The following is a 22,558-nucleotide window of genomic DNA, read 5'->3' on the forward strand; positions in this document are numbered from 1 at the left end:
TGTTGTTGAAGGAATGCTACCGGTTTATGAGAAATGACCCAAAGTCAGGAGGACTAGACCTGCTAGAGGCAGCGATAAGCAGGAGCAGAGCTGGAGGGAGCTTGTGGGGCACTTATGGCTTCCTTGAGCTTTGTTTTCTGATCCTTAGGTGGGGATCAGAAGTGAGGAGCCTCAAGACATTCTTGGTTCAGAACTTGAGCTCAGCTATACTGTTTTGATTATAGTTTTATTTAACTCAAGTGAGGCTATCAAGAAGGTTATTGGCTGGATCAATACTATATGGTGTAAATATCCTTTAAATGCTAGTATGCTGGTCAATTTAAAATCTTCAGTGATAAGATACAGGTGACTTCTGCATCATGAAAAACATAAAATCAATGTGTAACTATAGTCACGTGTGCCTGTAATGATCTGGCACAGCTTTTATTGCACGGACTTTGGATGTATTGTTTAGGGGAAATTGTTCAGAAATGTTCCTAATGGAGATTAAGCGAGAAAGAATTCTGTGCCAGTTAGGCAGCAATACGCTACTTCAGTATTTTTGTGTTGCTGTTTTTTCACTTATTTTCTTTTTTCTTATTTGCTTACATCATACAAACTAAATACGTGTTTTAAATTTTAAAGCTGAGATTCTACAGTATTTAACAAACATATTTGTCAGCTTCTGTGCTGCTATGAATAAAAGTTTTAGTAACAGAATAAATAAGTAAGGAAATTAATATTTTTAATAAAGTAGCCTGTTTTGGATTCTACGTAATTGCTTTAAAAGTCCCTAAAACCCCAGAGTGTATGTATTAAAGGTCAGTAGCCAGATGGGGACTTTGTGCAGCAGCAGAATACCACAATACCTATACTTCAGTGTGTTGTTATTCTGTCTCTTCCTGATGTGGCTAGATTGTTAATACATTAGGTCAATAGTTGTCCGTTCAGTACGTCTTTCTCATTTCACCCTAAATGCCTGGCAAACTGTCTGTGTGTTCACAGTATAGCTATTCTTTTTTTTTTTTTTTTTTTAATTTCAGTATTTACTTCCCTCCCTCCAAAAAAAGCACTAAACAAAGCAAAAACTAAAAGGAATTTTTTATTCTTCAAATGTTTGGGAGAAAAAAATCAGCTAATGGCTGGAATAATTTGGATGTTCATACTTTTCAAAAGAAACAAATGAAAGTAGGTTTGGTTCATTTTTCAGATGTGATGTAAAAATAAATACTAATGAGAAAAATTCTGAACAGCTGTCTATGTTGGGAAATAGATTCTTTCATAGGAGAAAAGAATGAAAAATAGTAAAGGATAAGCAGAATATGAACTCAGCTAGACTCAAACAGTGCCAGAAGATCAAGCAGGCTTCAAGGGAGTCAGAATAAGTTAAAAGAGAACTTTATGTTAAAAAGTTGCTTCCTCTCCACCAGTCTCCACCAGGTACAGCCAGTCAGTCTGGTTTTCCCCAGGCTTCTGTCAGCAGCCGTTGTCACGTCAGCAGCTGAAGGTGTGGCTTTTTGCACCCCACTTTCCTTTTCATGTGGTCCATGAGTTTTTCTTTATTAGCATGTCATGTATTGCCCATTGCCCTACTGGCAGCAGCAGGCTTAAACGGAAAGTTTTTAAGGAAAACTTAAGAGTTTCTGAGTTCTGCCAAGCTGTCTGTTTTAGGATACTAATTCCTAATTTGCAAATTTTACTTAACTTGTGAACTTCAGGAATCTTTCTGTTTTATAAAGGTGACTTGGATTTGGGAGGGCCTTAACTGAATTTGGCGAGTTACAGCCGAAGCAGAGTCTAAACCCAGTGCTGCTGGTGTGACAGAGCTGTATAGCCAAGCAAATCCTTGCCCAAACCAAGCAGCCAGGAAAGAGAAGGACGCTCGCTTTTCGCAGTCTTCCAGCCACCATCTCCTCTTCTGCCTTCCCTCCCCTTAGGCTTCTTGCAGTCCTCCCGTTTCCCTGTCCTCCTCTCCCATCGAGGGACCTGGAGCAGCCAGATGCCGCAGAACGCGTTTGAAACCAGTCGGCAAATGTTATGTAGGTTGAATTACGGAGGGGAGAAGCATTTCTAGCACACGTTCCTCTCACAGTGGGGTGAATTAGAGCCTCGCTGCATCGACCCTTGGAGTTCACTTCGCAGGAAGAAATGTGGCATCTTTTACATGTTTATGTCATTGGACAGTAAACTGGAGAAATGCCCCTGGGAGTCAGGAAAGCTGCTTTGTCTTCCCGTGTAGTCATCTTTATTCGATATCCCTACAGGTGGTTTGTTCTGTATGTAATGGAATATAGTCTGGAGTCCTTTAGACAGTCATGCTAAATGTTGCGGTACAGATGAGCTTGAATTTTAAAACCTCTGTAAAAGCAACAGATGATCCGAGTTCGAAACCAGTGAGCCAACTGTAAAGTGTTTGATCAGTCTGGGGTGTGAAATGGCCAAATACAGGGGAAAGCTGCACCGAAGGGGACCTCCAGTCTTGGCAGGGAACAGTCCAGGAGGCAAGCTTGGGTGAGCTGCTTATAAGGTGATGACAGCCCATTAGCAAAAGGAGGCAAAGGTCTCCCAAGGAAGATGGAAAAAAATCACAGTGTGCGTTAGTTTTACATATTTCTCTTACATTTGCTGTTTGTGAACATGTAAACCACCTGTATTTTACATTTTTGATGTCTGTTCTATTTACTGTTAAATTATTTCATGTCAAAGTCTACCATTTGATTTTTTTGTAGCCCTGAAACTAAGGGTGGTGTTTGTTATCCTGGTACAGTTTTGTAGATCTGGATAAAACAGAAGGCCCCGACACTTTCTGACCTGTTATATAACTCGCAGCTGCAATTGATCAGAGATGCATGAGAAGGGGATAGAGTTCAGGTTTAGAAATCTGGTTTAAATGCTTGATTTAAAAAAAAAAACAAACCCAAACTATTTTTCCAACTAGAAAATAGTGGCCTACAAATATAAAATGCAGTCATTTAGGCTACTTACTGACGTTTATGGAGATAATTTTGCACAGTGCTGTAGGTGGTTGGGTCTGATTCAGTAAAACAAGCTAATAAAATTACACTCAGCTTCCAGACCAAAGCTTGTCTCCTACAGACTCCGCATGTGAAGGCAGCCGATGCTCACAGGAACTGCACTCCTCATCCCGACCCACTCAGGCTTGGACCTAAAAATTCTCTCTGGCATCGCCCCTGGGTCTGGTGATTGTTAGTCACAGCCAGCACACCCTAGAATGGTAGGAGAGGAAACCAAGCACCCTCCTTCAAAGGTATTTTGCTTGAAGCAAGTCATTTGCCTTTGTTTTCCTCTGGAATTAGAACTTTTAAAGGTGAATAAAACATTGCGGGATAATCTACCTCTGTATTTTGGCTGCTGGAAACCAACCAAAATTCCTTAATCAACATAGATCTTGTCATTGGCACTATAGGAAAGCAAGTGTGTTTTCACAGTCAAGGAGCAAGGAACAGATGAGCTGTTAGATTTGTGTTTGTGCAGTACTTCAACATTTCCAGGTTTATTTTAAAACCTTTCCAGTGAGCTGTAATGAACAGAGCTATGAGAGTGAGGAGTGTGTTGTATCATGTCAGTGTGGCTGGGCAGAGCAAAGCTTAACTGAATGCAACAATGTCTATAGCAATTTGATGCTTATGCTTACAGGAATTAAGCCATTTAACCTCTTGAGAATGTAGTATTATTTATCTCCTAGAGAGTTCCCCAGATTGAATGTACTTTAGAAATTAGAAAAAGGGAGAAGATTCAAAAGAGAAAAAAAAACCCACAATATTTTCTAAGTATCTGCAATTTTCTAACACGACGTTTTGTTACAGGAGCTCTTAGCTGGCCCGTAATAGGTACCTCGGCTTGAGGATACACTATTTTGCTGCAGACTGTAAAATTAGAAGTGGACTACAGTAGAGGCTCTTATCTATTTTCTAGCTGTATATATTTCTATAATAGTAAAATTGCCTTATGAGGTATGCAGTTATATTCTGCATATGAAACAGTGTAGGATGGGAGACCCAAAAGATAGGATTTTTGAAGATTGTGTATGAATCTTGATGCATTTAAGAGCGTTAATGCATATTTTCTGATTGCAGAGAATGTTGCCTCTGCTCATGAAAGTGGTGGTGAAACATCAGCTGCATCTTTATAAGAAACCGTGGAGTTTTCAAAGCAATTTTAAATGGAGAGCAGCTCACTTTCCTGCAGGTGAAGCATAACATCCTGAAGTAAACTAATTAGCAGAAAATGGTGGTAATATTCACAGTCATTCCCTGGCTTGTTGGTGTTCAGCCTTTTAGAGGGATAAGGTTTCTCTCCTGGAGATACATGTATTACTTGCAGGCACTCAGATTTAAGGTCTGTGGGGTCCAACAGCTGAACCTAAACCAGAATACCCTTTCATTATCTTTCCCTATTGAAGCACTGCAGGCAAATATATTCCTCCCTGAGGATGTCTCAAACAGCACGATCTTGTTACGCTGAACATGCTGTCAGCTTTTGATAGGGATTCATTGACTAATTCCCTGCATTTTCAATCGAATCTGATCATCCTCTCTGATCTGATTCACCATATTTTTGGAAATTTGTTTGTCAAATAGCTGCTACCTGTGCCTGATTGCTTTTAAATGGACACCTGCTGACCTGCTGCTCCTATCTGCAGAACCTATGCTCTGCTTTTTGAAATGCACTCATCTTTACAAAAGCTTTGGAGTTAATGCGCTGTGCAGCAAGCAAAATAGTCTTTCATTCATCCAGCTCCTCTCAGTGGACAAGTATATGGACAGTAAGTACTGTCCCTTCATCTGCTGGGAAGGAGTAATCCTGACAGCTGGAATATTACCATGTCAAAACCCAGTTGGTAATATGAACAGAGAAAGGCAAGAACATGGTGCTTTGATCTTCATTGTAATCAGGCCATGTGTACTGCCAGCAGCGTAATTGTTTTTATTTAGCAAGCTCATCTGGAGAGTATTACAGGACTCAACACAAGGCAGCTACAAAATCCTTGTAATTTTATCAAGCACATTAGACTAATGATGGCAAGAGCCATATTTCCAGGAGTAGATCCTGCCACAGGCACATATGAATAAAACAGTCCACCTTTCCCTAAAATGATCCCACATTTGAAGTCTTTCTCAACATAGTCAGAACTCTTATCTCTGGATTACTCAACAGCTGTGCGACTTAATAGCTAGAGAATGGTTCTGAATTATGAATGAATGCTTTGTTTAAAATCCAGTAGCTTTTTTTTTTTTTTCTCTTCTTTTACGTAGACGCTTCTCTGATGCACTTCTCTGCTTGGACTTCACCAGAGCGTAGAATGATTTTGTCTTTACAGAAATCTGCATTGTAATTTTGATAGTAATTGTGAACATTAGCTTTAATCCTCACTGGGGAGATGGAGTGATGGGGAAGTATAGGTACAGCAATAAGCTAGAATAGAAAACAAAAGGGAGAAGGGATTAGGGTGTAGATTGCGAAGCTATAGGGAAGGGTGAGGCTAGGCTAATGGGAATGGGGATGTGGCAAGGGACCTGCCAGCTCTTCTGTTGGGAGTTTGCAAGGATTGGGAGCAAGTGAGGAAAATGAGGCTCCTATGCTTGTCCCTGGTCCTCCCAGCATCAGGGGAAGCCTTGTCTCTGCACGAGCAAGTGGCAGTGTGCCTGTCATTGTGCACATGGCTGTGGCTACGGTTAGACGTCCTTCCTGCAAGTCCCTGGCCTCCAAGCATTGGTACTGGTGAGAAAGCGATGGGGATGCCTGTGAAGAACAGGGCAGTTCACAGTGTCTTCAGCCATTGGAAGCATCTCTATCCCCAGTAGGGTTGGTTTTTTTTCCATTTAGCAGAGGACGTCCCGTTGAGATGGATGTCATCCTCAAATAGATTTCCAGCATTCTTAAAGCCATTTCCGTGCTGTGGGTCGATGAGTTACTGTACTGCTTAAAGTCTTAGAATGGTCAGTTATTTTAACCTGCTAATAAAAGTATTTGTATAAATGTGAATTGATAGTTTCCTCCCAAAGGCCCACTGGCATTTAAAAGCTAGCACTTCTGTATTTCAATAATACTGCTAATACTAAGCATGAAAAAATCATGGGTCAAACCGTGTAAAATTATGACTAGCTTTAAAATTGACATTTTAGAACAGTGTACATATCGTGCTTTATGTAATGTAATATCCTTGGTCAGAGGTCTGTCCTTTGTCATCACAGTGATCTGTGCTTCATAATCTGGTGATTTCTTTAGTAAAAGTAGCCAAGGTCCCCTTCCGAAGTAGTTGGTTTCTTCTGCTCCTTATAGCCTCTTCTAGGAACATGCTGCTTTGTTTGTGACCTGAAATAGTGCAATACCAGAATTGTTAGTGATTGTGATTACTATCTAGGTATTCATATTTCTAGTCTTGTGCCACACTGCATCCTTGATCTCCCTAGCCCTGTTGCACGTAAGTCTTTATTCCCTTCACTAAGGTGTCTAGTCTTGCTGGAGGAGGGGCTGGGGCCCTCTTCTCAGCGCTGCAAAGTGGTGGTGCTCCTCCTGTTCCCCAGGGAAGTGGCAGAATGGGAAGCAAAGCTGCTGTTTGCACAAGGTAAGGGAGGATGGGTGGGAGAGGATGCAAAGGGGATGCGCAAGGCAGAGGTCCCATAGGGAGGAGAGAGCTGCCGGGGGAGGAAACAGGAGAGGGATCTCCGGTCCCATGCTCAGCCTCCCCCAGACCTCACTGACGCCACATCCAAATGTCATGCCAGGGCTGGAGATCTCGCAGATTTTCGGCATCAGGCAGAGGAGTGCTCTTCTCTGGCCGTGGCCCCACCATTAACCATGTCGCTTTGTTTGCTCTAGATACACTTTATACTGCTGTTCAGTCGGCAGGGGAAATTAAGGCTTCAGAAATGGTATACAACGCTACCTGATAAAGAGAAGAAAAAGATCATTCGAGAAATTGTTCAGATTGTTTTGTCTCGCAATCAAAAAACAAGTAGTTTTGTTGACTGGAAAGACCTCAAGCTTGTTTACAAAAGGTGTGAGTAATCTTATGAGAACATATAATTACTATTCATATAAATAACACGTGCTAGAAGAGGAAAAATAAAGGCTTACTTTGAGAAAAACAGCAAACAAAGCCCTAAGTGCTAGACTAAGCTAGTAGGAGCCTGCCATTGGCAATCTAACTGTGTGTAACAGCACAGTGTCCCTGGACAAATCGACAGGGTAAATTCTGGGGTGAAAAATACTTGTACAATCTGTCAAATGAGAAAAATGGGAGTAACCTATTAAGTATTAGTGGCTGAAATTCTGTTAGAAGGCTTTAGGCTTCACTGCTCCTTCTGATTCCCCAAGGTAGCCTGCCGAGACATGTGCTGGGCTTTATCAGGCTCTTCCAGAGGTTGCAGGAACTGTTCTGAGGCACTTGCAACATTTTGTCAAATTTTGTCTTTGAAATATTTGTTGCTCTGGAAAGTGTTAATTCCTCTTTCATTTTCAAAACAAATCACTGGTCCCCAGTTACACGATGCTTAGCATTAACTGCCCGTTAATTGTCGTAAAGTTGTAGCAAACAAAAGTAGCCTTAGGGTATAGCACACTACAAATTAAGTGGCATCTCCCATTTAGCAAAAATTGAGTTCCGTGCTGTGAAGTGATGGATGTAAACATCTGACCAGATGCTGTGACAAGTTGGGGCTCCAGCCACAGCACCAGAGAGTTGAGGTAGATCATTACTCCCATCTTGGGTTGATTTAAACATAAAGTTTTGCTGCAAGTTAGTTATGAAGATTGTTTGGTCTAAGCAGTTTCATGCTTTCTGGCCCTATGTAAAATACTTTCAGTTATTTGATAGCCAGCAGGCTTGCTGAGATGCAAGTCCTTCCACTTCTATTTTTGCATTTATTTTTATTTTTTAATAAAAAGCAGTAACTCATTCTGCAGTTTAATTACCCCACTTACTGTAGTGCTATTGCAGCAGGTGAGGGAGACCTTAAAGTACTACTGATTTTCTGTTTGTTCTATTGTGACCAGTGTTGGAGGTATCCCACTTTGCCAAGGGTGGAGTTTGTTTCTCTAATTAAATTAATAATTTGTTTAAATTATCTGATCTTTTTAAGTGTTCTCTAGGACACTATAAGAATGAAAGTGATTCTTTTATAGACCAGATAGACATTAACTGTCATTTGCATAACTTCTAAGGGATGAGCAGAGCACTGAGGATCCAGCTGTTCACTCTCACGTTTTTGCCTTTGTTTCCCTAGGTATGCTAGTTTGTATTTCTGTTGTGCAATAGAAGACCAGGATAATGAGCTCCTGACACTAGAGGTCGTTCATCGATACGTAGAGCTTCTGGACAGATACTTCGGAAACGTAGGTTTCACTTTCTCCCATGAACTGCATTCCTGGCTGCCTGATAAACCAACAGTTATCTGAAGCTGTTTTGCTTTGTGTTTCCATCTGCACTACTTGCCCTGTAGACTCTCTCAATCTATAAAATAGTGCTGAAACTATAACAAGATTGTTTTTCCATCCTTTCTCCCTGCCCCCCCACCCCCCCCCCCCCCGAATTAATCTTGATGCTTTGTATGTCTGCCTTGGAATAGAATTTGAGGGGAAAGCTTGAGAAAAATTACTTAAAAAACCCCTGGGTGACAGTACTTTAATTCTCTCTCCTGACATCTTCAGATATAGTGGTTTTGTTTGTTTCATAATATTGTCTAACAATTAAGGACATATAAAGAGGAAAAAGGTGAAGTGTTTAAAGAAAAGACCTGAAGAAGGTCCAAGTAAGTCTTTCAGTAAGTCTTTAAAGACTACAAGAGACCCATCTTTTCTATGAATATTTTCAAAATTGTTCCCACTACCTTAATTCATCTCTTATTTGAATCACTGTGCCATGACTCACGTTTGTACTGCCTCAAAACAAAAAAGCAGTTGGTGACTGAAAGGTCACTAGGACAGGGAATTTGTCTTGCTCTGTGGAACTGTGCGTGAACATATGTAACCCATATTACAAGTGCTATATAAGACCTATTATAAGGTTAGTAGGCTAGGAAGTCAGCTTTGTTCTCTGAAAACCAGTATGAATGTAGTGTATTATATAAAATACAAGTGGAATATCTTTGCTGTAAGCCTAGGCTATACATGTGAAGAGAATATGTGCAGAAGCTGCAATATTACATAATACACAGTATCTTTCTTCACCCTGCTACCTGCCACAGGAGTGCATATGTTGAATACATTTGATCATCTTGACAACTTTTGGCCCAGTAGTGCTTATAATGCTGTAAAAGGGATTTAAATGTGGGGTGTCCTTTTGTTCTGGCAGGTGTGCGAGCTGGATATTATCTTTAATTTTGAAAAAGCTTATTTTATTCTTGATGAGTTTATAATTGGTGGAGAAGTACAAGAAACTTCAAAGAGGTCTGCAGTGAAAGCCATAGAAGACTGTGACATGTTGCAGGAGGTAAGGCAGAGGAAGGCAAAAGGCAAACACCTCATCTTCCTACATCTTCCTTGTTTGACAGGAGCTTAAAATACAGCTAAGCACTTCTGGTACTTAGTTATGCAAATGTGTCTTACAGAATCACAGAATCGTATAGGTTGGAAAAGACCTTTAAGATCATCGAGTCCAACCGTAAACCTAACACTGCCAAAACCACCACTATACCATGTCCCTAAGCACCTCATCCAAACGTCCTTTAAATACCTCCAGGGATGGCGACTCAACCACTTCCCTGGGCAGCCTGTTCCAATGCTTGGTAACCCTTTCAGTGAAGTAAAATTTCCTAATATCCAGTCTAAACCTCCCCTGGCACAACTTGAGGCCATTTCCTCTTGTCCTATCACTTGTTACCTGGGAGAAGAGACCGACCCCCACCTCTCTACAACCTCCTTTCAGGTAGTTGTAGAGAGCAATAACGTCTCCCCTCAGCCTCCTTTTCTCCAGGCTAAACAGTCCCAGCTCCCTCAGCCGCTCCTCATCAGACTTCTGCTCCAGACCCTTCACCAGCTTCATTGCCCTTCTCTGGACATGCTCCAGCACCTCAATGTCTCTCTTGTAGTGGGGGGCCCAAAACTGAACACAGTATTCGAGGTGCGGCCTCACCAGTGCCGAGTACAGGGGCACGATCACTTCCCTAGTCCTGCTGGCCACACTATTTTTGATACAAGCCAGGATGCCATTGGCTTTCTTGGCCACCTGGGCACACTGCTGGCTCATATTCAGGCGGCTGTCAACCAACACCCCCAGGTCCTTCTCTGCCTGGCAGCTTTCCAGCCACTCTTCCCCAAGCCTGTAGCGTTGCATGGGGTTGCTGTGGCCCAAGTGCAGGACCTTGCACTTAGCCTTGTTGAACCTCATACAACTGGCCTCAGCCCATCGATCCAGCCTGTCCAGGTTCCTCTACAGAGCCTTCCTACCCTCCAGCAGATCAACACTCCCACACAACTTGGTGTCATCTGCAAACTTACTGAGGGTGCACTCGATCCCTTCGTCCAGATCATTGATAAAGATGTTAAACAGGACTGGCCCCAACACCGAGCCCTGGGGAACACCGCTTGTGACCGGCCGCCAACTGGAGTAAACTCCATTCACCACCACTCTTTGGGCCCGGCCATCCAGCCAGTTCTTTACCCAGCGAAGAGTACACCCGTCCAAGCCATGAGCAGCCAGTTTCTCCAGGAGAATGCTGTGGGAGACCGTGTCAAAGGCTTTACTGAAGTCTAGATAGACAACATCCACAGCCTTCTCCTCATCCACTAGGCGGGTCACCTTGTCGTAGAAGTTTAGTTGAACTAAACTTTAGAAGTTTAGTTGCACATTCAACATGTGCAACCTGTTGAGGTACAACAATGCAGTTAAGGTAGCAGTTACATAAGCTTTCCATTCAACCCTCTTGCATCTTGCGGAATGATCTGGAGGTTCTTTATATACAGCTGTTGCTCTCTTGCAGTTTAACTGCTAGAATTTCTCAGATATTATATTAAGAAATAGTTTAAGACATATCTAGGATATTTATTTAATAGAAGAATGTAATCTAAAATTATATTTTATGTATACATATGTATATATAAATACAGAAAAATCTATTCTATTTCACTAATACATTGGAAACAGATGACCTACTATTAACATTTAAAATTGGAAAGAGTATGTGCTGGCAAACTCCACTTCCATTCATAAACACCTGTGTAGTTTTTCTGCAGGGCACAGATATGTAACCTTTATTCAGAACCCTGAAGGAATTCTCTTCTCTAACTTGTACCGTTGAGTCAGGAATGGCAAAAGCAGTTGAATGTGATGGATTTACTTCATTTTTTCCTAGGGAGTGAAGGATCCATTGCAGTGCTGAAGGAAGCAGCACGCTGGTGGAACTAGCTAGGGACACGCTATGCGAGTCAAACAGTTTTTCACAGTGGTCTGGCATTTGCACATGAAACTAAGCCAGCTATGTACGAAGGCCAGCTAGACATGATGAGTTTAGCCACAACTGTGGTACGTTGCGATTTGAAGATCAGATTCGAAAATGCTGTTAACGCTTTTTAAAGCAGAATTATTTCTACATTTTAATTAATCTGATCTAATTCCATGCAAAACTACAACTGTCTTCAAAGTGGACAAGAGGGTTTGTTTGAATATTACTGTACCGCTCCATAATGCATCAGCTGTTCGTTTCTTTTTTTTTTTTCCCCAGACAGTGGAAGAGTACATGAACAAGCCTGCATTTTAATGTTAAAACTACCTGGAGAGAGCACTGCTGTGTGCACCTGTAAAATGCACTTCCTGAAATTGCTTCCCAATGTGCCAGATCCTCAGAGAAATACCAAAAACCAATAACTAAAGGGGTTTGTTTGTATAATGGTGAAGATGAAGGTCAGCTAATGTAGCACAGGGTTTAACAATTCTGTACTTGCATTACTCTGCATATGAGTTTCTCAGAGTTGTTATTACCCTTGATCTAGTTTCTCTTCTCCTTGCTGGACTAAACGTTTGTTTTGTACCATGTCTTTTAGCTACAGGTTTTGTAGTCATAAAATGTTACTCTGACAGTACTTTGAAGAGGTATTTTTACTAGTTTTGGTCTACTGCTGACTGTATGACTCTACTTTTGTACAAATGTCCATTATTTTGAATGCAATGATTATTCTGGTCTAATAATAATATTTTTTCTAAAAGCCAAATGGTTGTGGGCCCTGATTTCACAAGCTTGTTTTGAAAAGATTAACCCATCTAGTATAAGAAGAAATATGCTCCTCTTTGGACCAGCTCCTTTCTTTCACTATCTTCCTCCTATTTTCTGCTCTAGTCTGCTAATAAGACTGCTCCAACTGCTACTAGAGCGCACTGCACACCTCCATTTAACCTGGAAGACAGTTCTGAGTCGAGGTAGGCTTCTCCCAGGTTTAATGAATCCTTTTTGCTGCTGCATGCGGATGGCCTGTTTCTGTCTTTCTCCTCATTTTCCTGTCCCCTTCCTAGATCCCCTGGACCTGGACAAAGGCTACAACCTTTGGAAGTGTGCAGCTTGGGAGCACGAGATATCCTGAAGAGAAGAAATCAGTCTTTGGGATTTTAGGGTGAAGATCATCTCTTATATCTTTTGGTATCCACAATAACCATCTTTCCCAGTAGAGTTTTCCAGTCCCAAATTCACACACCTATTGGGATGATCAGCTTTCTATTAGTTGAACGTGGCCCATTTTTGTGAAGGTTGGACAATTTAATCAACCTTTTATAACTCTGCAAGCTGCACAAAGGGAAAAAGGGTAGAATAGTAGAGAGGAGAAGAATCAGCTGGGCTGTGCATCCTACTGCGTGTTATAAAACATTGTAGCTGTGTGTGGGAAGCCAGGTGTGTTAACTTGCCTGTCTTTCTGCCAGTGCAATTTGGACTCCATAAACTGATTGAACTGGCTTCCTTAGAGAGATTATTTCCTCCCTTAACAGAATTCAAAGCTCGGAGAAATTCTATTTGTCTTAGCCCATAACTCATAGCTAGATGTTTTGTCTCTGTCAAATCATGAAATTATCCTATACAAAACTTAGGTAAGTTATCAGACAAATATGCCGGAATGATTCGAGCATTGATTTGCATTTCCCTTCAACATGTATTTTCTTTGATTTCTGGGATGTACAGTCAGTATTTTCCTTCAGGGATTTTTTCTAATCTTTAAATGTCCTGCATGCTTATTCTAATTTTCTCATTGCTCCCTCCTTTCCAGTCTGTTTGTATCTTCCTGGGGAGGGGTTTGGGGGGTTTTTTTGGAGGGTGGGAGCACTTCGACACAACATGACAACTTTGCTAATTGTCAGCCCACTTTTCTGCCTGTGTTATCTAGTCTGTTAGTAAAACTGTGACAAGCTGGTTCATAGCGTCATGCTGCTCTTTTTATAATTACTTTATCCATCTGTTTTCTCTGTATTGATGTCAAAGGCATACTTTCAGCACTGAAAAAATAGTGAAATTGCTGAAGGGCTTTTAATAGCTCTGAAGACATTCAATTTAATAGTAAATTAATGAAATTGTATGAGTTGTATATTATTTTCTCATGGTTTGAAATGAAGTTTTTTTAAAGTGGAGTGTTTAATTGATTAAGAAGCCACTTCAGAATGTGCAAAGAGGCTCTTTCCGCTCTTTACTTTTATAAGTTACTTCTATTCAGTGAAATCATCAGTAGTTTCATTTGCTTTTACTCTTTTTTGGAGCCATGCTGTGATTCTCTGACTCTTATAACTGTCATGTTGCTTGAATTCTGGAGTATATCAAAATAGGAGTTTCAAAAAGAAGATTTCTTGGTATGAATAAGGATATCATAAGCCCGTCTTTTCAGTCATTCTGAGAAGAGCTGTAGGACTTCTTTATCTCTCATTTCAAATGAAGAAGAATTCATTATGGAAAAAAATAATACATTAGCTAGGGGTACTTATGCCAGCCATATCAATATAGCGTCTGAAATAAATAGCATTGCCAAACCGATGTATCCAGTGTCAGCTTGAGAAGTGTGAAGGAATTAGTATGGTTTCCTTGCCCTAGTGCAAAAGGTCATTTGAATATGGTGTGCCTGTTGTGCCAACTGTTTTTGTGCTACACAGTTAAATGGAAAGTACGTGTTAAAGCACTCTGAAGAACTGCTAAATTATATTCGTCCTCTAAGAAACATCTACAGATTCCTGTTGCTTTTGCCTATAGATGGGCTACACAAAGTAGGCAGGTGAGCGTTACTTAATGTGACTTTTGCAAGTGTCAGTCTGTATGGATAGCATACTTAAGAACAGATTGGTTTGAAACATAAAACTTGTATTTATACTTCTTACAATCTTCAGTGAGAAAAGGGTCGCTCACCTAAGTGGTGTCATAATGGCATTCAGCTCAACCCAACTCTTTCTCCAAAGGGAAAACGTCCAAATGAAACCCAGTTATTGACAGGTTATCTTTAGGTCACTGTGCCAAAATGCCCGTGCCTCCATCTTTGTGGAACTCCATTGCCATCAACAGGACTCTATGTGGATTAGTGCACTGTGGAGTATAGCTCATCAGAAGATTCATGTCTCTCTTGATATCTTAGTTCTTTGATTTTTCTTAAAGCAGGAAGATACATGTATCTTCTTATATATTCACAAATCTCGCTGAAGCATTGCCCATTTCATTTGTGTTTGCTGTTGATGTTTCTCTTTCCAACCTGCCTGACTATTCTAGGAGATGCTAAATGTAAAGTTTTCAGAGATTACTTTAGGAAATTATTATCAAAAAAAGTATTAGAAAGCAGGTTCCTTGATAGTTTTCCCAATCTGACTAACATCTTTTGCGGTTATCTAAACTCTCACCTTGCTGACAAGCTTCAAGCACATATGTCCTAGTTTGCAAAATTGCATTTACTAAAATAACCATTAATCATGGTCATGTTGCTAGGCTAGATTCCCTTCCTTGCTTTTGCCAGCTGCATCTAACCAAAAGCTTCTTGATTTTCTTATTAGTGTCTCTGTCTGGAGGATTCTTACTGTGATCTTACTGCTTACCAGTTGTGACAGGGCTGGTTCTCTGTCATGCAACTATTTGCAACTCATGAGTTGTGACATCTTTGAACATATCATGGCAATTAAACAGAGAGAGACAGACATTAGACTGGGATAAAAATAAGTGTAATAATGTCAAAAGGAATATTAAAAGTATGACAAATCGTCATGAGTGAGAGGCAAGAGTGGCAGGATCTCACAGGATTCATGAATTCTTATAATTTCTGTTTCTTTTTTCATTACGCATTTCTGAGTGTTATGGCTCATTAAAAGGTGTCAACTCTTACAAATAACTGTAGGAAAATTGACATTTAGGTTACCTCCTATCAGCCTGTGTTTAACAAAAAGCCACTGTAAGTGAATCTTCCAACACCTTCCCCTAGCTGCTCCTACAAAAAGCCCTTGTGCTTTCAGAAACCCAGGTGGGAAACTTACTGTAAAGTTTAGGTATGGTTCTGTGTCTGAATTTATGTTGGACAGAGTAATGCTGTACTTATGAAAAGATTAATTACCGTTTTTTCATTTATTTTGCAATCCTTTCAATAGATAACACATTTTTTAATCCTCTGCTTAGCACTGTGTTGCATTGGAGTAATACAGCATACAGTAGTGGTACATTAGGGGTCAGGAGGGATTGGTTTATAAGGAAAGATTAGAAGAGTTTAACAGTGTGAGTGAGGCTTTCAAAGATACCCAGAGACGTTCAATCAACAGTCCCCTCAAAATAACAAGGCTCAATATAGTTCACAGAGAGAGAAAACTCCTCTCTGTGCCTGTCCGTGACGTTCTACTCCACTGAAAATGCGTTTGAAAATATTTCTGTTAGCACAGCTCCTGTGTGAGGGGGATGTTGCTCTCGCCCTGCATAAAATGAGTAAACCCAGAGGTCTCAATTCTGCAGTTAATCCCTATGGTGGGATTTTCATTAACTTTATCTGATGCCTTTATGAGCATGGAGTCTGCATCATCATCTTACATCATTATATTTTTGTTTTAGACGGCTGCCAAGAACTCGTGAGCTCAGACCAGTTAAAAGCATCCTTCTCGGGAATTTGACGACATTCCTACTGAATTCAATAGCGTGCGTGTTCCTTAGCAAGATCATAGTGCAAGTAAAATATAGTTGTTGATTTCAATGTCTATTAGGATTTTTCAGGGGTTTCTTTTCATGAAGATAGCTGGTCAAGGTTGAAGTATAGTAGTGAAAGCTTAGCGCTTATAGCAGAAATAACGGGCTGTGCTGGAAGAGACTTAATGTTTGCTGTCATGGAAACCTGTTGCCTTGGAACATGACTAATGAGACCCAGGCTAAGGGAAAGGAAGAAGCTATTCTTGAAATTATTGTTCAGCGAACCCTAAGGAAGACCAGCAATATACATTATCATAAATTATAGTTATTTCAAGTCCTGTTGTCTGGTCCACTTAACCTTGTCTTTTTATTTACTTATTTAACAGCTCTTGTAACCACATGTTTTCATACAAAGAATGCTATAAAACAGTTCAAAGCTAATCCTTTGGCCATCTAGAAATAAATAGCATCTTATTTGCATTCCTTTTTCCCAGTACACTATAAAATTTGTCCAACTTTTGTGGAAAGGACACAGTGAAAACAAACTTGTGGCTGGTCTGGAATGCCCCAGTAGGCTGGGGGATAGTTAGCATTTTAGCTGATGATTTTTGCCTTTGGTTGTAGTTGTACATTTTAAAGACAGTCCAGGCATATGAAGTAGGGAACATACCTGTGTACATATCCATATGGAAAAATCTGGTTACCCCTGTGTATCAGTGTGGTAAGATTGCTGCTCTCTAATGCTGAAAGGAAACTTGGTGGGGGGAACACACAGAAGGTATCTTAAAGTTCACTTTACCCTTCTGTCATCTCCTTTTAAAATTCCCGCTGAGAATTCTCCTCTCTTCTGGAGCTTCCTGCTCTAAACCCAATACGTATCATTACACGCCAGATTCTGCGATGGAGAATAGAGTGCTGATGGGTTTTTTCCTGCAAATGTGAGTTTTGTGTGTCTGTTGTAAAAAACAATGCTGAATGTAGAATCCCTAGTTACACAGGGTGACAAATTCATTACAGCTTGCAGTGGATTTCAGCTGCTCTCTGGACCAGGATCTTGCATGAATAAATTGTCAGCAGCTGTGTAAGTCTCCCTGCCTTGCGGAGATCGTGATTCGGGGTCCTTCTGGAAGCTAACAAGGAGAAGTCAGTCTTAGCTGAGTCGAGATGACAATGACAAATCACAGAGGAACATCTTCACAGAAGTTTGAGGTGAAAGAGTATGTTCTTTTTTATTTCTCAGGAGGGCTTGGGATGTCGTCCTAGGTGAGTATTATGCTGGATAACAGCTCTGAAAAAACAATCTGACAATGTGGTAAGAAAGGAATATTCTGGGAAAAAGAACAAAGAACTGGCTGGGTTTGTAAGCTGACAGCTGCATTTGGGGTGAAGGAGGATTTTTTCTGGTGTCTGTTGTCAGTGACAAGGTGGTCCTTGTTCTCAGAGAAAAAATTGGCTTGGGTAATCAGTTCTTGTTTGGCAAGGACTGACACAGAGTGTTATGTTGGCAATGACAAGAATGTTCTGCTGGCAAAAAAGGTACTGCAGAGGGTAATGAAATATTATAAATTATTTTTAAATACAGTAATAAAACATTGATTCATTCTGGTTGGGTTAATATGGGGAAAACCGCAACATTTAACATGACAGTTCTGTCTGAATGATGATGAAAATAATTAATATGTCAAAAATCTTATGTAGTAATGTATATTCTAACATTTATGTCTAAGCCTGGCGTAAAAGTGGAAAGCCTAGGACCTCAAGAAATTGTCTTGTTCATCCTTCGGTCCCAGGCAGGGTCAGCTGCACTCAAATCGTATCTGAGTGGTGTTTTTCTAACTTCTTCAAATCTCTGCCTTCAAATCTTCTCCTCTGTGGTGGAGATCCCAAAATGTTCTTGGGACAGTCTGCCCTGAAACTAAACTCCCCCTCTCAGTTGAAATACTCCTCCTAATGACACCTCCAGCTTCCCGACTGCAACATAAGCCCAGTACTACTTGTGATATCAAGCATAGGTGTAGAAATCCCTTTATTACCTTTCTCTTTGCAGCAGCCTTTTAAGGGGTTCTCTGTTTTGCTGTCTAACTCCCAGGTAAGCTTAGGGAGCAGTGGAGTGCAAGGATAGCTGTGCCTTCAGTAGGGGAGTATTGGGTGGTTTTAACATGGATCCTGTTGCGTGAACCATATTCAGTTGTGCTCACTGGTAGCTGGTCAGAAAATTTAAATAACAACTATATTGATGAAAACCAGAAGCACCGTTCCTTTCTCTTTCTCCGATTTTCTTACACTCTGTAACTGCTCATAAAAACTGCGTGAGGCCTGGGCTCAGCAAAGGACTTTTGGGCGTCCTTTGTTACAAGCATTTAAGAAAGCTCAGGCTACTTTAACGGGGCCACTTGCATTTTTGAAGTTTAAAGGAATCCTTGCTGGCTCAGCACTGTGGAAACAGCTATTTCTTTTCAGATGTAGAAAAGTGGAGTTCTCTTCACTATTACAACTCTGGAGTCATGCTTTAAAATAAAATAAATGAGAAATAAAGTTTGTTTAAATTCTAACAGGTGATGACTGTGGATGGGAAGTTCCTGCACATCATTTCCCAGCTGGAAAGCAGCAGAAGAGCTCACCGACAGGCAGGGCTCTTCTGGAGGAGGGGGAAACTTAAAATACTGTCCTGGTTTCAGCTGGGATAGAATTAATTTTCTTTCTAGTAGCTGGTATAGTGCTGTGTTTTGGATTTAGTATGAGAATAATGTTGATAACACACTGATGTTGTAGTTGTTGCTAAGCAGTGCTTACACTACTCAAGGTCTTTTCAGCTTCCCATGCTCTGCCAGGTGCACGAGAAGCTGGGAGGGGGCACAGCCAGGACAGCTGACCCCAACTGACCAAAGGGCTATTCCATACCATATGGCATCGTGCTCAGTATAGAAACTGGGGGAGCTGGCTAGGGGGTAGTGGTCACTGCTCGGGGACTGGCTGGGCATCAGTTGGTGGGTGGTGAGCGGTTGCATCACTTGTTTTTTTTCCTTGGATTTTGTTCCTCTCTCTCATTGTTTTCCTTTTCACTACAAATAATAATAATAATAATTATTATTATTATTTTTATTTTATTTTATTTCAATTATTAAACTGTTCTTATCTCAACCCATGAGTTTTCTTACTTGTGCTCTTCCGATTCTCTCCCCCATCCCACCGGGCAGGAGGGCGAGCGAGCGGCTGCGTGGTGCTTGGTTGCCGACTGAGGGTAAACCACCACAAATACGAAACTGGGTGTGTTTTGAAACCAAGGCAAACAGTGAAGTGAGACATTACAAAAGGGCTGATTTCTGCCTTGCCTGGCTTCTCTGCCGGGGTGCTGGGGTCAGCAGTGCCGGAGCTGTTGGCGATGTGCTTCAAGCCGTGCTGAAGCGGGCACAGCTGGGCACAGCTGTCCCTGTGGGCAGGGGCCAGGGCCCAGCCTGGTGCCTGCGCAGGGGAGGGAGAGGAGCTGCCCTCACGTTACTGTGCCTTTTCTGAAGGCGAGGTGCGCAGCCTGCAACGGGCCCTGAAAACGCGGCGCAGGTCAGCTCGCTGCCCGGCAGGGCTGGACAGAAGTCGCTTGTGCTTGTCCTTCGTCCCCACGGTCCCCCCCTGCGCTGCAGGGCCCTGCAGAGCACCCCGCCGGGGTGAGCCAGGGAGGGCAAAGCTTCAGGTCTAACTTGCTGCGGCTTTTGCAACGGCAGCGAGGGCTGGGCCGGAGCTCAGACATGCGGTTTAATAAGACATAGCCATGCTCCACGTGGGACTTGGGTTTGAAAAAATACATCAACTTCAGTGCTTTTACTCTAAATTGTTAGTGTTTCATTGTGTGGGAAGGGCTAAGAGCACATGTAGGCAGCTGATCTCTGAGGGAGCGTGTGGTCGGGTTAGTCTTGTTCAGCAGATAAGTGCCCAGACAGTGTCCCCAGCCGCTGTGATGGCTTCCAGAAGAAATGGGAGACCAAGTCCTTTGGGACGCCGGGAGGAGCGGGCTGGGAGACACAAGGCTTGTTGGTTGGCTTGTCCTGCTATGTGCTAACAAGCAGAGTAGCCTTTGCATCCTGTGCTAAGAAGGTTGCCCCAAATACTATAGCCAAGTTGGAGCATCCAGTTGTCTCCTAAAGAATGGGAGAAATCTGAGACCCCAAATATTTGCAGATTACTCAGGTAAAAGGAAAAACTAACAGAAAAGCAAAGGAGTGCTTAGAGAGGGATGAGCGCCTCAGTTTTCCTTCTGTTCCTTAATAAAGATACAAGGACCATATTTGCTTATAAGAAGGTACTGATGGCAAATATGTGGTTGTTGAGGGTTTTTTTGTCATTTTTAGAAATAATTACTTTCTACAGCTGCAGGAGGCTGTATACGCGAGGCCAAGCAGTAATAGTGCGGCACAAGTAAACAGGAGTGAAAGTGCTTACTGCTCCCTTTCTGCTCCAAGGTGTCCCGGCCAGGAGAAGGAGGGAGGTCCTCCAGGGCTCTGGCATGCAGCTTCTCCTTTGCGCAGCTTGGGGAAGCAGGAGATCTCTTAGTCAGGGATGGCTGCCAAGAGCATTAGATAAGGCCTTGGTGCCAGCTGGCAGCAGGAGTGACGGCAGCCTCTCCTGCTTCCAGCATCCCTGCGGGAGCAGGGCAAAGCAAGTGTGAGCCACCCGACGGGAGGGAGAGATCTTTTGCAGAGGGAGGAGTAAGAAAGAGGTCCTTCCACACGCAGTCTCCATGCCATTTGGAGAGGAATCGCTTCAGTAGTTTTATCCACAGCTTTCGATTTCCACATGGCCTACCCCCCCTACTCTCATTACCACTTTTTACAACACTTCCCTGTTTTCTCCAGTCTTCTTTTCCTTCCTTTCCTTTTTCTGCTGTCTGCTCTTGCGTAAACTCCCCTTCATCTCCCGTCTCTTCCTTTCTCTACTCGCTTTTGACTGACTGTCCGCAGAGGGAAGGAAAGGGCCCGTCTCACCCGGGAAGGTGGAGCAGTGGAGCCCAGGAGCCGTATCCTGCTCAGCCCTCAGCTTCCGCTGCCGGCACTTCTTCGACCTTTTCCTCTCTTCTCCTTTCTGTGTTTGTTTCTCTCAAGAATGCAAAGTCTTTTGGAAAGCCTTGTTTGAGGAATGCCCACATTTCTGGTATTGCATTCCCGGTTCTCCTTCTTCAGTAATTACAGCACTCAGTCTAGCTTGGATGAATTTTGCAATGCAGCGATGCTTTGTACAGTGCCTTACTGCCACTAGATAAGATGGCAGGTAGGTGCTTTTTCAAATTGAAATGTTATTACATCTAAACATGAGATTATAAGGCATGTGCAAAATTCAAGTCTGTTAGCACTTCATTGCTAATTGATTCTAGAAAGATAAGCAACAAGAGTATTTTCACTCCCATTTTGGAGTGCTCTGTTGTCCGGAGTTAATTTGGACACCCAGGGGCCATTTTAGCTGTGAACTTTCCATCTCTGTGCTGCATATCTATGTGAGAAGACAAATTCTGACTCGGACTGTGGATAGACAGAGACCCTGTAGAAAAATAAGCAGTCAAACTGAGACAAGGCTAAAAATGCTAACAGAGCCACAAGGTCAGACAGTAAGCCTACCTCTGCGAAGGGACACAAAGGTAATGTTGATTTTTTTTTTTTTAAATAGAAAAGTGTGTTGGGCAGAGGCTTATGTCATGGCAACTCTCAGCCTGTGTGTAACCCTGTTCTTCTTGCGCTCATTGAATATCCGGCACCTTTTATGTTATACACGTTTGGTCAGTAATTTCAGGCATCCTTGGGCTTTCGTATCGTATCTGTGGCCTGACCAAGTAAGGGGGGAAGCCGCGCAGGTGGGAGCGCAGCCGTACTCAAGCAGCATTTTCCAGCTCTGGCACAAACCCCGTGTGTGCGGACAGCCCCCACATTGCCACGCGCCCTTTCCAAACCTCCGCTTTACTCCCTAATTGACTGCCTTCTGTGAAGAGATTGAGCTAACGGCAGTATTTCTGCTTCCAGCACCATGCCGGGGGAACCTGGGAGTCGCGGGCTGCAAGCGATGCTGCCCTCCAGGCAGCCGGGAACAGAGCTAAATATATCTCCCAGCCCCTGCCACGGCCGCTCGCAGCTGAAGAGCGAGCGGCTGCTGTCTGGGACGTGCTGCCGCGGGAGCCGGGCTCGGAGGAGGCTGAGGCTTGGCTTTGCAGCCTAAAGCTAGCAGCGAAAATAAAATAGCACAGATGTTAGTAATTAATCCCATGTAAAAGCTAAATCTCAAATTACCCTGCTTGTTCCTCTCTCCGTTGCTTTGCAGATTTTCTGGGTAAAATGCCGTTGTCCGTGTGACAGAAGGACTTGCCGTCTGGAGTAAAAATCTGAATTTTAACTACAGAGAAACAGCCCCTTTCTCGATTACTTCTTTTGCTTCTAACTTTCATGGCACTGGGCCCAGGTTTTTCACAAAGATGGGGAATCATGGCTGCTTTCACATATAATTTTTTTCATGTCTGTACATTTCAGCAC

The 22,558-nt window shown here is 42.3% G+C and overlaps 1 protein-coding gene across 1 annotated transcript; it reads left to right on the forward strand.

Moving 5' to 3' along the window:
• Positions 1-1,697: 1,697 nt before the first annotated feature.
• On the forward strand, positions 1,698-12,139 carry AP1S3 (adaptor related protein complex 1 subunit sigma 3). The gene is made up of 5 exons (XM_075507346.1): positions 1,698-4,765; positions 6,823-7,001; positions 8,229-8,337; positions 9,296-9,433; positions 11,664-12,139. The coding sequence occupies exons 1-5, from the start codon at positions 4,697-4,699 to the stop codon at positions 11,697-11,699; spliced, it is 531 nt and encodes a 176-aa protein (XP_075363461.1). The 5' UTR covers positions 1,698-4,696; the 3' UTR covers positions 11,700-12,139.
• Positions 12,140-22,558: the final 10,419 nt, after the last annotated feature.

This window comes from Mycteria americana, chromosome 7 (assembly GCF_035582795.1).
Source record: "Mycteria americana isolate JAX WOST 10 ecotype Jacksonville Zoo and Gardens chromosome 7, USCA_MyAme_1.0, whole genome shotgun sequence".
NCBI lineage: Eukaryota > Metazoa > Chordata > Aves > Ciconiiformes > Ciconiidae > Mycteria > Mycteria americana.

Coding starts and splice junctions, on each gene's coding strand:
- AP1S3 (XM_075507346.1), top strand. CDS start 4,697: ATGCGCTGTGCAGCAAGCAAAATAGTCTTTCATTCATCCAGCTCCTCT. Junction 4,766..6,822: donor AGTGGACAAGTATATGGACA/GTAAGTACTGTC, acceptor TGTTTGCTCTAG/ATACACTTTATACTGCTGTT. Junction 9,434..11,663: donor ACTGTGACATGTTGCAGGAG/GTAAGGCAGAGG, acceptor TTTTTTCCCCAG/ACAGTGGAAGAGTACATGAA.